General features: G+C 35.9%; 1 protein-coding gene across 3 annotated transcripts in view; it reads right to left on the bottom strand.

Moving 5' to 3' along the window:
- Positions 1-14,328, bottom strand: part of TRPM3 (transient receptor potential cation channel subfamily M member 3) — a 638,519-nt gene that overhangs the window by 135,925 nt on the left and 488,266 nt on the right. For 2 of the 3 annotated variants that reach the window (XM_073345157.2, XM_078852884.1), the window contains one exon: positions 9,498-9,672. In XM_073345157.2, the coding sequence (XP_073201258.2) occupies positions 9,498-9,672 (175 nt within the window). Of the gene's footprint in view, positions 1-9,493; positions 9,673-14,328 lie in introns of those variants that run through there. The other variant, XM_073345160.2, reaches the window with a different exon arrangement.

Below are 14,328 nucleotides of genomic sequence, written 5' to 3'. Positions count from 1 at the left end.
AGGAATTTGCCTCAGTAAGCATTGAGTGAAAACAGGATAAGGCTCTCAGGGTAGGGTCCATAATTTTTCAAAGTAGCCTTCATTTGTCTTTCCTATATTAAAGTTATCCAGAACATATCATGCCATAATTTTTTTTTTAAAAGCAAACTTCTGAATTAAACTAATGGGAGTTCTTTTTAAAAATCAGTGGCATGAGATGGCTGTCTAATTACCGAGAGGCAAGTCTTCCTGCAGCATGACAGTTTGCAAACTGCTTGGTTGTATCATTTATCATGTGATCTGTCACTTAATTTTCCATGCTTATAAATGTACTATTTATATCAGAGAGGTTTGTAGGCCTAAGGTCAGTCTCAATATTTTTCTATTCAGTGCCTTGGTGATGCAGCAAACTGGAAATAATTATATCAGAAATAGAATCAAATAGCAGGGTTAGTAACTGTCTCTTTCTAATAAAGCATACATAGCAATGTCAGATAAGCTTTGTGTTAAATGTGAAATAATTTGGTTCAAGTCTAAACCTTATTTCCTTCTTATGACCCTAGAAGTGCTAGCAGCTGCCCAAATCAAGGATCCTTGATTGTACTGGACACAACTGAATTGCACAATTAACAATCAGTTAATTTTTAAAAAAAAATATATACCTATGATGCACATGCTAAAAATAGCATGTACAAAACAGGTAATTATACTGGCATCTGCAACAAAATCACAGGAAATTATGCATGCAGAATTACGGGCTTAGTGCAAACAACTGCATGTTTCACATATTCAAATTAGCATCCTCTTCTAAAAATACAGCCCTCCATGTGGAAGCTTAAGAGGCATTAATTTAATTTAAGCCTCTCTGTGCTGTCATGGGTTAATATTCTCTGACTCTGTTCCCAATTGTTCATACTTTGTTGTCCTATGGGAGTTTTGGGTCTCTAATAGATTATCTCCTATGGACCAAATATCTAAAAACTTGCCAAAAGGAGGACCTGCTGCCACCACTATCCCTGCAAAATATGGTTAAGGAACCATGGTTGGTCTTGTATGGTTGATATTTAGGCCTTGATTATCTACTCTGTCTGAGTTTCTCTGATTCAGGGCTGCCTGATCCTGGCACATGTTAGGGCTGGGATCTTATGTGCCTGGAGGACAGCTCTGTCATGGCCCTCCCCCTGCCCTTCCCTGACAAGCCTGTCTTTCTTATACGCTAGGCTAGAGGAGTGGTGTAATGCCACTTTGCACTGCTTATTGGGGAATCCAGCCCATAACTTGCAGGACAAACCTGAGTCTTTACCCTAAATCATCTGGATTCTTATCTTCGATGGATATTCCTACTGCCTCCTCACAACCTGTTTGAACCCTGAAGAATCTGTCATGTTGTTGCATGATGCCTCAGGGACAAGGCATAGAACAGCTTTGTTGACCTTTTACTCTTTTCTGTGTCTAATTTTCTTTAGGATTCCTACCCTCTCTCTTTTGGTTTGATCATTTACTCTACCTGAGAGTGGTGTTTTGGGGGGTTTTATGTGTTAAACAGATGAATTCCCAGATTCTATTAATGTATAATCAATCAACTGGGAGCAAAGCATTATTAGTAGATACCTCATTATCTATTCTGTCCTTGCTAAGGAAAAGTCTGTCTTTTGTTTTGTTTTTATTGATCATTGAGGATTCTGTTATTTCATTTATTTCTGGTTAATTTTAATTCTATGTGCACAAATAATTCAATAATCAATATATGAAAAAAACCCATGTTAGGATATAGATATTCAGGCCTGTCTGCAAAGGCCTGTACTTTAAGAATTTAGGGGTATTCTTATCACTTGGCTAGTTCTAGAGGTATAAAAGAAAGAATCAAAATCACTGTCTGCTGGTGTAAGGGCCTTCTCTTACTGTGACAGTTTGAGGCCCTGTTCTTAGGCTAAGGCCTTTGGCTAAGCAGCAGAAGCAGCCATAAGCTAGGAAGCGAACAGTCACATCCTCACATTCCAAACTAGTCACATTGAAATAAGGTGCTATTGGGCTGTCAGGCACTATCAGGACAGGATTGTATTCCTATCACCTCCAGAGAAAGGGAAGTGCCTAGAAAATGTAAAAGGAAACTTAGTTTGATAGCATCCTGTCTGGCAAGAACTCACTTATCAATAGCTGGGATGTGAAATCCTCACTTCTGTATTGTTTTGTCATTATAGTTCCCACTTTGCTATTGTTTATTGGCATGGTCTCTGTCTGGTTCTGTGATTGTTTCTGTCTGCTGTACAATTAATTTTGCTGGGTGTAAACTAATTAAGGTGGTGGGATATAATTGGTTAGCTAATCATGTTACAATATGTTAGGATTGGTTAGTTAAATTTCAGTAGAATGATTGGTTAAGGTATAGCTAAGAATATTACTATATAAATTAGGGGCAAACAGGAAGTAAATTGGGATTCGAAAATAAGGAAAAAGGAACTTGTATTTAAGCTTGCTGGAAGTTCACCCCAATAAACATCGAATTGTTTGCACCTTTGGACATCGGGTATTGTTGCTCTCTGTTCATGCAAGAAGGACCAGGGAAGTGGGAGAGTGAAGGAATAAGCTCTCTAACACCCCATTTGAAATAATCTTATTACTGTTAGGCAATCAAATAAAAAAAGCAACATTTAAACAAATTTAAAGGTTTGACTAAGCAACAAAAGCATAGAAACTGAGTTAAGACTGTCCTCCGATTATGTTAGGCTTACCTAGACATTACCACAGTAGGTGAACTTCCCATTCATATATACTTTAGTTCTTTAAAGTGCAATGTGTTGCATCACAAGTGAAAGATAAAAGTGACTGCCTTAACTCAAACCATTAATATTATTTTAATGTATTTTTTGTATTTACTTTTCTTGCCTTCCCACCGCCAATACTGCACTAAAACAAGCAAGCCACCAAAAAATTCAGCTGTGCCATTTCAGAAAAACTGGGGAAAGAGGAAGGTAATAGCAAGACCTGGTTTCCTGTGGTATTGTTGGGTTTCTGAACAGTTTCATTTTAAGCACTCTTTTCAACTGCAAAAGTAAATATTGCTTAGATACCATGGAGCTATGGAAAAACCTCAGACTGACAGATAGAAAGGTAGATATCACCCCTCATGAAATAAATAGATTCAAGAAGCCTGGGATCTGGCATCTCTGACTGGAAAACAGTTCTAGGGACAAATGCTGAAAGTGGAATGATTATCATGTAGCTGTAAACAAGCTGAAGTTGGTTTTCAAAGTTACTGCAATACTGTCAGATCTGGAAAATTCAATTTGTTGTATCATTTGATATTTAAGGTCTTCTAGTTCCACCTTAAATTAGCAGAATGCTTTTGAAAGATTGCTTTCTGGGAAGCAAGGACAAGTCCAAACCTGAGGCAGGAGGCAATGCCTGTTTATCCATCCCCCTGTCCATTCCTTGCTGCAAATGACTCCACTGCTCACAAAGAGAGACTGAAAAATGTAAGTGTCGTTTTTTAAAAGTTCAAGGTCTTAGAGGCGATATGATAAGTATAAATGAAGGATATAAAGGACAGTGAAAAGAATTATTCTCACTGGACACTAGTGTTATAACAGCTAGGAGGATCACATTAAAAAAAAAGATACATTTAATTTCAGTATTAGGAAAACTATTTTGATGGTCAGGTCAACCAGATAAGGGACCTGTTTGTCTTGTGATGTTCAGTAATTATGGCATGATCACTAAGTATCTTTAAGGGAATGTTAGATTACAGAGAAAAAGTAGTATAGGTTCCTTCTTGTTTGGTGGGTTAAGCTAGATGATCCAAATAGGTATGTGCCATCCCTATATTTAATTCTATAATGCACTGGAATCTTAAGGTTAATAGGGCTAAAATTCATCAATGTTCCTATTTTAACATTTTTATAGTACCTTAACAAGTCCATGTTAGTATTTTAAACACTTAACAAATCAGAAATGATGGTTCTTCATGGCAAGAATTTACAAATGGGAACCCTGTCAAGATGCATTAGATTAATTTAGATTGAAAGCCCAGTCTCCTTTCAATGTTAGCTTTGTTCAAGTTGCACAATTTCCTTCTGTGTGGCATGGTGGTTATAAGGCACACAGATGTTGCCATTCTATAGTTCTTTACAACCGAGATCTAGTCATTTGATGAAGAGAGCAATCATGCAATAACACTCGTTCTCTTTCCAAACTCTAAGAACAAATGTGTTCAAAATGACAGATTTTAATAGATGTAATATATAATGTAAACTCTAAGAAACACCACACACATTAAACATTACCTTCCAATGAATCTAGGATAACACTGAAATCCTCCATCCCAGCAATTATACATATCTATCTCCTTCATTGGAAGGAAATGTCTAATATGTGTGATATTTCTTAAAGAGTTTACATTATATGACTGACAAAGTTCACTTCTGTACATTTTAAAAAAAATATAGGAACCAAGTGCTGAGAAATCATGCTAATGGGAGAAGAATAAGAGCCAAGGTAAAATAAACCCAACATTTTGTGGCGCTTCTTTTTTGTAAGGTAGCCTAATTTTCTCTCCAACACCGTTACATTTTCTTTCCCCTGTGAATGCCAACAGATAACCAAATATAAAAGTAGCAAGGTATCATTTGCTGAGCATTATATGACTTTTTTCCAAGATATCAGTTAGTACTTTCAAATACATACTGATTATTATGAAAACGGTTAATTTTCTAACATATCACATGGCCATGGCAATTGAGAGATGTGCAAATAATTCATTTTTTGATTACTGGTAATATAAAAAAATTGAAATAAAAAAATCATTTGAGGTCAACCAAAATGTTTTGTTCTAACTGAAATAAAATATTTCATGATGTTTGAGTATTTTATGTTAATTTTTTACACAAAATAAAAGTGAAGTAAATTTGGCAATAAATCATTTTGAATAAAAAAATCAAAGATTTTTGATTTTTTTAATTGAAACTATCCATGAATATTTCCGTCACCCCAAATTTGCATTGTTTGGTGAAAACCAGTTTTAGATGAAAAATTTCACCCAGCTACTACTACAGCAGAGAGTAAGATGTAAAATGCTATTGACCTGGAAAGCACTGGTAATATTATACAGTAGTAAGATTTAAAAAATAAGAAAAATAATTCTCTACAGCAGCTTAAATTAATGTATTTTTATCCAGAGCTTACTGGTTATTGCTTCATGTCTTTGGAAATTATATACCGGTCTGGAAGAATTCTAATTTTACTTATTTATATTTTTGATGAATAATATCAATGTTTACTTTTAAACTCTTAAATTTTTTTATTGCTTTAAATTTTCAGAGTTGTGAAAAATTACAGGTGTTCAGCATTTTTAAATTTAAACTATCACTGTTTTGGGATATAATGGGGGTGCATGTCAGACAATAATTAATTAGTGACAGTAGATGTTGAAATTCAAAAAAATTAAAACTATATAACCATTAAAACACAAACTGTCGACATCACTTGTCAAAATATAGAAAGTAAATATCCTAAAATCAAACTAAGTTCTCAAGCAGCATTCTTCTGACTTTGCCTGTCAATTTTGATCAATAGAAATATTTTCTCATTGGTTTTTAACGTGTATGGTGAAATGGAAGTTTACCAACATTTACAGATTTAAAAAAAAAAATCAAATCCTTCCAAGCCTAATTTATTTGACTTAACTAGAAGGGACTAGTTCACATAATAACTATATAACAAAGTACTGTATTACAATATCAATTTTAAAACAAGATGCAAGTTGCCTCAATGTTCCTAAACAGACCTTTCTTGGAGCAAGGTTAATACTGATACTTTCATAAATATATCAATAGAAGATATTTCATCTTCACCAGGTCATCAAATAACTGTCATCAGGTTTTGGAACTTTCACTTAGAGTGAAATCATGCCCTACTGAAGTGAATGGGAGTTTCCCCATTATCTTCAGTGGGGCTAGGATTTCACTGTAGGAAATTAATGTGTTCAGTACATGATATCGTGTCCTAGAACATCACATTACACAAAGTTCTACCTGGTACCACTTATTTTTTCCTATTTTGTGGATGTGGGGTGGACTCTGCCTTAGGGACAATTTTGATCTAATAGCAGTATAAAAAAGGTGAAGGTGAGTCACAATTGTTGTAGTTATGATTCTCTATTGCTATTACCAGGAAAACCTCATATAGCATTTACTGATATTCCATATACAGATTATAAGTATCATACCCAGAATGCTGCTAAATGCATCATCTCATGGAAATGAAACCTGATCTTACTCCTGTGTTCAAGACTTCTGTGAGGTTCAATGCACTCCCTGCTAAACAACTGAACTCTTCAACTAATTTTTAAAAATAGTAATAATAGAGCTAGTAGTAAAAATGAGAGACTGGAAGAAATGATTTCATTAAAAGTCTCTGTCAAGTTTGACAATAGACAATATTTTGGTATCAATAAAGGATCAGATTCACTCCTATGCAGAGGGCCAACACAAGATATATGCAAAATGTAAGTCCTAGTTGGAGTGCTTAAGTGGGACTTGTATAGTACATTGGTCTTGTGCTGATCCTCCACATGAGGGGAAATTTCATCCCAAAAGTGTAAGACATAATGTGAATTACATATATCTTATTCATCATGGCAATGATCTGCATAAGAAAAATATTTTTTATTCACAAAGTATTGCATATGGCTAAACAAAGTGTTCTGATTGATTCTAGCTAAACAAAGTGTTTCATTCAAACCATATTCCAGCATAGATCAAGGGTCCGGTTTTCCATTCCATTTTATTCTCCACCCCATTTGACTTCAGGATAAGGCAACGAGACCCAGATTCTCAAAGATATTTAGGTGCCTAACTCCCATGGTGCACATCCATATATAGTTCCAGCATGAAGTAAACCTTCACCCAAGTTTAGGATGAAACATACATTAATCTTTTGTCTGCATGATTCCTAAAGGACATTAAGCCTAATACCATTCCCACCTAAATTTGTCAGATATAGGGTTGCCAGTTCTGGTTGGATATATTCCTGGAGGTTTCATCACATGACAATCTTTAATTAGCTTAATCTTTAATTCCTGGATACTCCAGGACACTCCTGGAGGATTGGCAACCCTAGTAGACATGAAATAGGCATCAGTAGCAAGCAGGAGCCTGAGCTTTATGTATATATTCCCCCAGGAAAGATGATGATCATAAGATGTATTGGATCCATCTAGACAAGGCACCTGAAACAATTAAAATGCTTAACTTTAATTGCCTTTAGCAATCTGCATTTTAATTATTCCTATAATACCCTGGAAAATAATTCTCAAAGAACAGCTCCTTTCTTTGCTCTGGCTGACCCAATGGAGACAGATGAGAGGCTTTGGCTTACTTCTGCCTCACATGACAATCTCTTTTGAACCATGCCCAAATGTCAGACAGGATAATATACTCTACAGTAAATCATGTCACAGTCTTTCAACTGTGCACCATGCGAGGCTGCAATAAACACTCTAATTTAAGGTTTCACATGCCAGTAATACATTTTAACGTTTTTAAAGATCTCTTTCTATAAGTCTATAATATATAACTAAACTCTTGTTCTATGTAAAGTAAATAAGGTTTTTAAAATGTTTAAGAAGCTTCATTTAAAAAATTAAATTAAAATGCAGAGCCCCCCCACCGGACCAGTGGCCAGGACCCAGGCAATGTGAGTGCCACTGAAAATCGGCTTGCATGCCGCCTTCAGCAAGCGTGCCATAGGTTGCCTGCCCCTGGAGTAGATGGTCTGATTGGTCTTTTCCATCTGTAATTTCTAGAACTTTGCTAACACATGTTTCTGTGATCAATAGCTTTTAAATGTGGCACAGGGAATTTCACCAGCCTTTAAAAAAGGGCATCATAATCATTAATAATAATGACTTAGGTGGGATTTTCAAAAGTCCTCTGCACTGGACTGAATTTGCTTCCATTGAGCTCCAGTGGAAGTTTTAACATGGCTTTGAGGGAACAGAGATAGGCCAACTCTGAATGCTTTTGAAAATACCTGCCTGATCTACTTTCTCTAGCACCTGTATTCTTAGGGTGCGCCTCATTATGAAACACAACCAAAAGAAAAATTAAACAAATAATTCTAGCCAATTTAAAATCTTGCATATCCATATTATTTTGAACATACAGTAGAATTATCACAATTTGAAGATTAACCCCCCCTCAAAATAAAACAAAACAGAACTGATCACTGAATATTGTTGCTTTAAACTGGTGCAGAAGGGACACTTTTTGGTACTAGGACATGACCACATCAAATTAAGTCTGAATTTAAATGACCGTGATAGAAATTGTTCAACATTTGTAATGAAAATAGACTAATAAAAATGTCACTCATTCTTTGATCCTTCATTCCCCATTAGAACATTTTTAAACGTAAAAAAAAAAGTTCCTGATAATTATATTTACTATTAAAGCACATTTTACATGTGTTTAAAGTCTACAGTGTGTATTATTTATACATATTCTCTCATTTTATAAATCTGTTACTGATGTGCATTTTTCACACATACATATACACACACACCAGCCCAAGAAGAACCCCGGATCTGAACCACCTTAAAACAGTATAAAGGAACTGTAGAGGAAAACCATGAATTAGCCCTTTAAGTTTTACAATGAGAGGGTGTTTTTATTGCTAGGCATTAAGTCCTCAGACTTAATTTTGCCAATATGATTTCATACAGATTAGTCACCATTAGAGGAAAAGAACACATTAAAAATGTATGCACTTAATCATTAGACACACTTGGGATTAATAAAAGCACACGTAGATCCCAATTCAGCCAAAAATATGTTTACAATATCTACACCATGATCTAAATACTGTTCTTGCCTCGCCTCAAGTTAGCGCAAGAAAAGGTGGAAGACATGCTAAAACCATTGCAAAAGCAGCAGTGCATGAATACAGGTGGACAGATGGAATTCCTTTACAGAGTACAGAAAGAAGCAGATACACTTGGCCAATGTGAACAATTATGATTATTTAAAGGGCAGGGCTGTGCCAAAAGCTAGAGTTAGTAGACAGCATACCACCATTTATAGTATGCATAAGACAGCTCTGATTGCAGTGAGCATATATTTCATGGTGCCCACTGAGCCAGTCCCTTGTTTGACATCCTGACCTGCAATGGTAAGATGTTGCTGATGCCAGACTTTCATTATAGTGTGTATGCCTATATACAGCTGCTCATGTTATATAACTAGGATTTATCCCAGTGGTAGACCTGCCAATACAATTAATTCTTCAGGGTTTCTACCATCTTGCATCAGTTTTCCCCATCTAGGAGCCAGACAGCTTTTGCACTGAATATCTCAATATCTTTAAGCAGTACTCTAATCAGTGCTAGAAAGTGTGACTTGAGGAAGTATTCGGTACTGTTATGTTGCTAATAGTTTCCCAGCCTCCATATTAGCACCAAAAAAAATTGCCATGCACATTAAGAATTATTTTGTTTCATGAATGTTTCCTAGCAAATGACTCACCCTCCTTCTTCTGAATATTTGTGACCAAATGCAAGGATGTCAGACGCCCTGCCGCTGCCATCACATACCACAACAGGAACAGGCGGAGTGTCTCGTAGGTACTCCAAGACAATAGAGATAACATTGGGCCCTCCTTCCACAATAAGTGCCACCACTGGAACCCCTTGCCCAATTCCTGGAGTAAAAGAAAGAAAAGGGGAAAAAAAGAAAAGAAAAAACCCCCAAAACCAAAAACAAACAAAACCGCAAAGCCAGCAAACCAAATAAAAACAACAACAAAAGAAAGAAAAAAACAAGCTGAAATTACTGCATACTAACTATATATTGGTCTCTTACAAGAAATGGTGTTAAGAGATTCATAGGTTCATTAGATTTTAAGGCCAGGAGGGACCACTGTGATCATCTACTCTGACGGGCTGTATAATATGTGCCATAGGATTTCCCTGAGTTAATTCCAGTTTGAACTAGAACAGATGTTTTCGAAAATCATCTAATCTTTGATTAAATATTCCCACTGATGGAGAATCTACCACAAGTTGTTCCAATGGTTAATGACTCTCACTGTTAAAAAAAAAAAAAAAGAAGAAAAAAAAGAAGGTACCTTATTTCTAGTCAGAATTTTTCTAGTTTCAACTTCCAGCTTAAAGGATCTTCTGATACCTTTGTCTGCTAGACTGATGAACCCTCTTTTATCAAATTCCTGTTTCCCATGTAGGTACTTACAGACTATGATCAAGTCACCCCACAACCTTCTCTTTGCTAAACTAAACAGATTGAGCAACTTGAGTCTCTCACTGCCAAGCATGCTTTCCGATCCTTTAATCATTCTCCTGTCTCTTCTTTGAGCCCCCTGCCATTTTTCAATGTCCTTCTTGAAGTGTGGACACCATACCTGGAAACAATACTCCAGTAGCAGTCAACCAAATACAGAAGTAATATGACCTCATTCTCAACATTTGTAATGCAATTAGATAGGATTCCTCTGCAAAAGAGGCAACATTTATAATCAGTCAGGAGACTGATGTGGTTTGACCAGACTCACCTGAGTGAAAAAATAGTTGTGTGTGTTATATCATTAACAAAGGGTTCTTTATTTGTACAACTTGTACTGCTTGTGCCTTCTTAACCAGTGGAGGCTGGTGATATCTGAAATGGGGTATATAATAGAGGGTTGAAAATTTCCTGTCAAAACTGCTTTTTGATGAAAAACCAGGGAGATTTTTTTTTTGAAAAGTGTTCTCTTTCTGTGGAAAATTTGGATTTTTAATCAAAAAACCAAATGCCCACAAACTGAAATATTTCGATCGGGAAATACTTCCACAGAGCACCAGGAGAGTTGTAGTTCAGTTGACTCATGACCCCTTTTTCTTCGACTGGCCAGGCTCCCTTGCCAGATTACCTTTCCTATGATGCACCAAGGCCAGGGACTCCCATGATGGCCAGGGAACCCCATGATGCATCACGTCCCACCTCCTAGAGTAGAGACCATGGTGAATCATGGGAGAAGTAGTCTGACCACGGAGCCCAGCCACTTTACATGCATAAATGCAGACTAAAACTTTATCTGACTTTACCTTTATCTATTTCAGCAAACACAAATGCTGTCCTACCATCCCTGAGGACATCTTCAGTGTACTTAACTAAAGCCATAATCCACTGTCAATCCATGCGCCTTATTATTACTAACATTTATCATTTAAAGGAGATGTCATGCTTATTATGCTTTATAACTATTTAAGTAGATATAATATAGTTATAAATAAAAACTTGCTTGAAATTATTATTACTGTTTTATTTATATTACAGCAGCACCCAAAACACAGTAGGTGCTGTGCCTGCCATACAGGAAGACCCAGTCCCTCCCTTGAAACACTTAGAGTCTAAAATGACAAACAGGCCAAATGATGAAGCATGGGTGAAAAGGTATAATATACAAGCAAAGTGATTAACAGTATGATTAGCACACAGCTAAATAGCTCCACATCTGCTTTGTACGTTATAAACTATCCCCAATTGCTTCTCTACCATAATCATTATTAGTTGGTTAATTTCTTGTAAGTAAGGCTATAGAGGCAAGTCAACAGAATGATATTTGAATGTCAGAGGATGATTAAGAACCTTGAATAAAAAAAAGACAAGTATGATGGACTAAATTATGCCTAGTGTACATCCATTCACGAATGAATATATTTTTGACAGCCTTTCACATGGTTGGAAAAATACAATTATTTTTATCATGCATAATATTAAACCACTTAAAAGTAAATTTAAAAATTAAGAATAAAACACATTTTTAATATAAACTGCTAAAAGAAGAAATTTTTTCTTGCTGAGGAATTGGTGGAACCTTGATACATTTAATAGTATACATCTGACATCAGAAGACGGGCTAACTAAGCATTCCTAATTCTTTATTGCTACTAGATGACAACAGACATATTATTTACAAGTGATTTCTAATTCAAGAAAATTGTTCATGTACTACAGCAATTGACTGCCAACAAAACAGCACCAATAAGAAGGCACACTGCACAGTATATTTCCCACTGAACAGCATCCCCACTTAATCACTGGACATCTTCACAGGTGCTATTAGAGAACCTTGTTAAAATTCTCTCACCAAATTAAAAGGAAGGTTGTTAATGCTACTGTTTTTGGATTCAACTTCTAGACTTCCAATTAATAGAGCAATGTCAAGCTTTCTGAAAGTCGAAAGGATCAGTGTTCTCTTCTGCTTATTTACATCATTTTCTTCTTATAGTACAGTATATGGGTTAATGTTTTATGTATTCCTTCCTCTACAATTACTTCCTCAAGAAATTAATTCCTTGATTCTTGAGCAAGAATCCACCTCAGCTGCCTTTTCCTCATTCCTTTTTGCTCTAGATGTGAATGACAAGGCAGATATAAAAAAATCATGATCAACGTGTAAATAATTTATTGGAATCTTGCACCAACATTCTTTTTCTGGAGCATAGACCTCTCCAGCTGGAAAATGACCTTCCAGTCATGGAGAAAAGGTACAGTAGATATCTAAAGACCTCTTACTTACTAATGTTGAGTAGTACCTTAAAGGATGGATAATTCCAGAGAAATCAGAGTTACTACAACTATGAACACTGCAAAGGAACAACATTTGTGGTAATTATTATTTGTGGTAATTATGTACACTGCAAAGGAACATTTCATGTGGCTCAGGACAGTTGCATATAAATGGAAACATATCATTCTGAACAGCAGAGTATGCATGAGGAGAATATTTAACTGATCTCTTTCACTGAATGGGGTCAATATGATGCATTTTAAGGAGTGCATAATGTGAACTAGGAGACATTTCTTATAGTGGCTGTGTAACAATACTCAAACATATACCAGCCTTTTGAATCAAATGCTTATTGTATCATAGAATCATAGAATTTCAGGGTTGGAAGGGACCTCAGGAGGTCATCTAGTCCAAGCCCCTGCTCAAAGCGGGACCAATCCCCAATTTTTGCCCCAGATCCCTAAATGGCCCCCTCAAGGATTGAACTCACAACCCTGGGTTTAGCAGGCCAATGCTCAAACCACTGAGCTATTCATTCCTCCTGTATCCAATTAGAATGCAGTAACATTGGAACAACACTGCTTTCACTCTGAGGTTGGATTCCACAGGAGGAAAACGTATTTTCTCAAATGTGAAAGAAAGCAAAAGTTCACAATTTGGTTAGGAGGAACACTAGACAATAAAGCCTTCAAACAGATTTGTGCATCTTCCTTCACCCTGCAGGAAGGATTGATCAGTTTTGGTGGGTTATTCTGGATATCCATCAATCTGCTAATTTTAACCTTTTGAATTATGATGATTATTATTTACAGTTGAGCAAATAATTTTCAACAAATAGTTTATCTGAAGAACTTAATCTCTTTTTGGCTCATGAGTTTGTTATTCAAAAGTATTCAGCAAATGTGTATTTCTTTAAATCTCTATTGACTGATGTACAACAGTTTTCTGCAAGTGTCCAAGCTGGGTTTCACTGTGATTAGTCAGATGGCATGGTTTACTTTCCCCTGATTGTGAAAACACCTCCAGCAAGAATATACGATTAAACAACTTTAGGTTAAAAAACCCAACATTCCTAATTAAAGTAGTAATCTAGGTGATATTATTGTTTCCTTTCCTTTGGCATTTAAAGAGATGAGACTCATACATTTTAGACTTTCCTGTTTAACTTTAATTCTGTCCTATACCAAATATGAATGAATGAGAGATTAAAACCTAACTTTCACAATTGACCCTGCAGGTTCCTTTGTGCAACATCCTGCATCTAGGAAAAGATTTAAACACAAACCTGTTTTTTGTGGGCTTTATTATGGATGTTTTATAAATTCTGCTTTTGCTTTATCAAAGAGAGGAATTACTTTTCTTGGTAGGTTTCTTCATTCTCCATAAACTGCAAATAGTTTGAAAAGTGACACAGACTTCTTGAGTTTGGGGAGCAATACATTTGGCACTTGCTGCAGGGATAAAATAATGTAATCCTTTGGGGGAAGAATCTCATTTTAAAACCAATTTATTCTAAAAAACTCCAATTGACATTTCTTCGGATCCAATAGCATAGCAATCTTTGGAAAGGATTACTGAGCTGAGTTAGATTTCTGAGCTCCATTTCTCTGAAACCTAGCTCTATGGGTTTCTCATTATTATTAATAATTATCTGCATTAGAGTACCACCCATAATGTGGTAGGGACTTTCCACATATACAGAAAGTCTATTCCTGCCCTGAACATTTTACAGTCTAAGAAATTCAGTAGACAAGACTGTATTATCAGTGGAAAGCAGTGCATTCTCAT

The sequence above is a fragment of the Lepidochelys kempii genome, chromosome 5 (genome assembly GCF_965140285.1).
Source record: "Lepidochelys kempii isolate rLepKem1 chromosome 5, rLepKem1.hap1, whole genome shotgun sequence".
Lineage (NCBI taxonomy): Eukaryota > Metazoa > Chordata > Testudines > Cheloniidae > Lepidochelys > Lepidochelys kempii.
The sequence above is the reverse complement of the archived record's forward strand: the minus strand, read 5'-3'. Positions and strand labels throughout refer to the sequence as shown.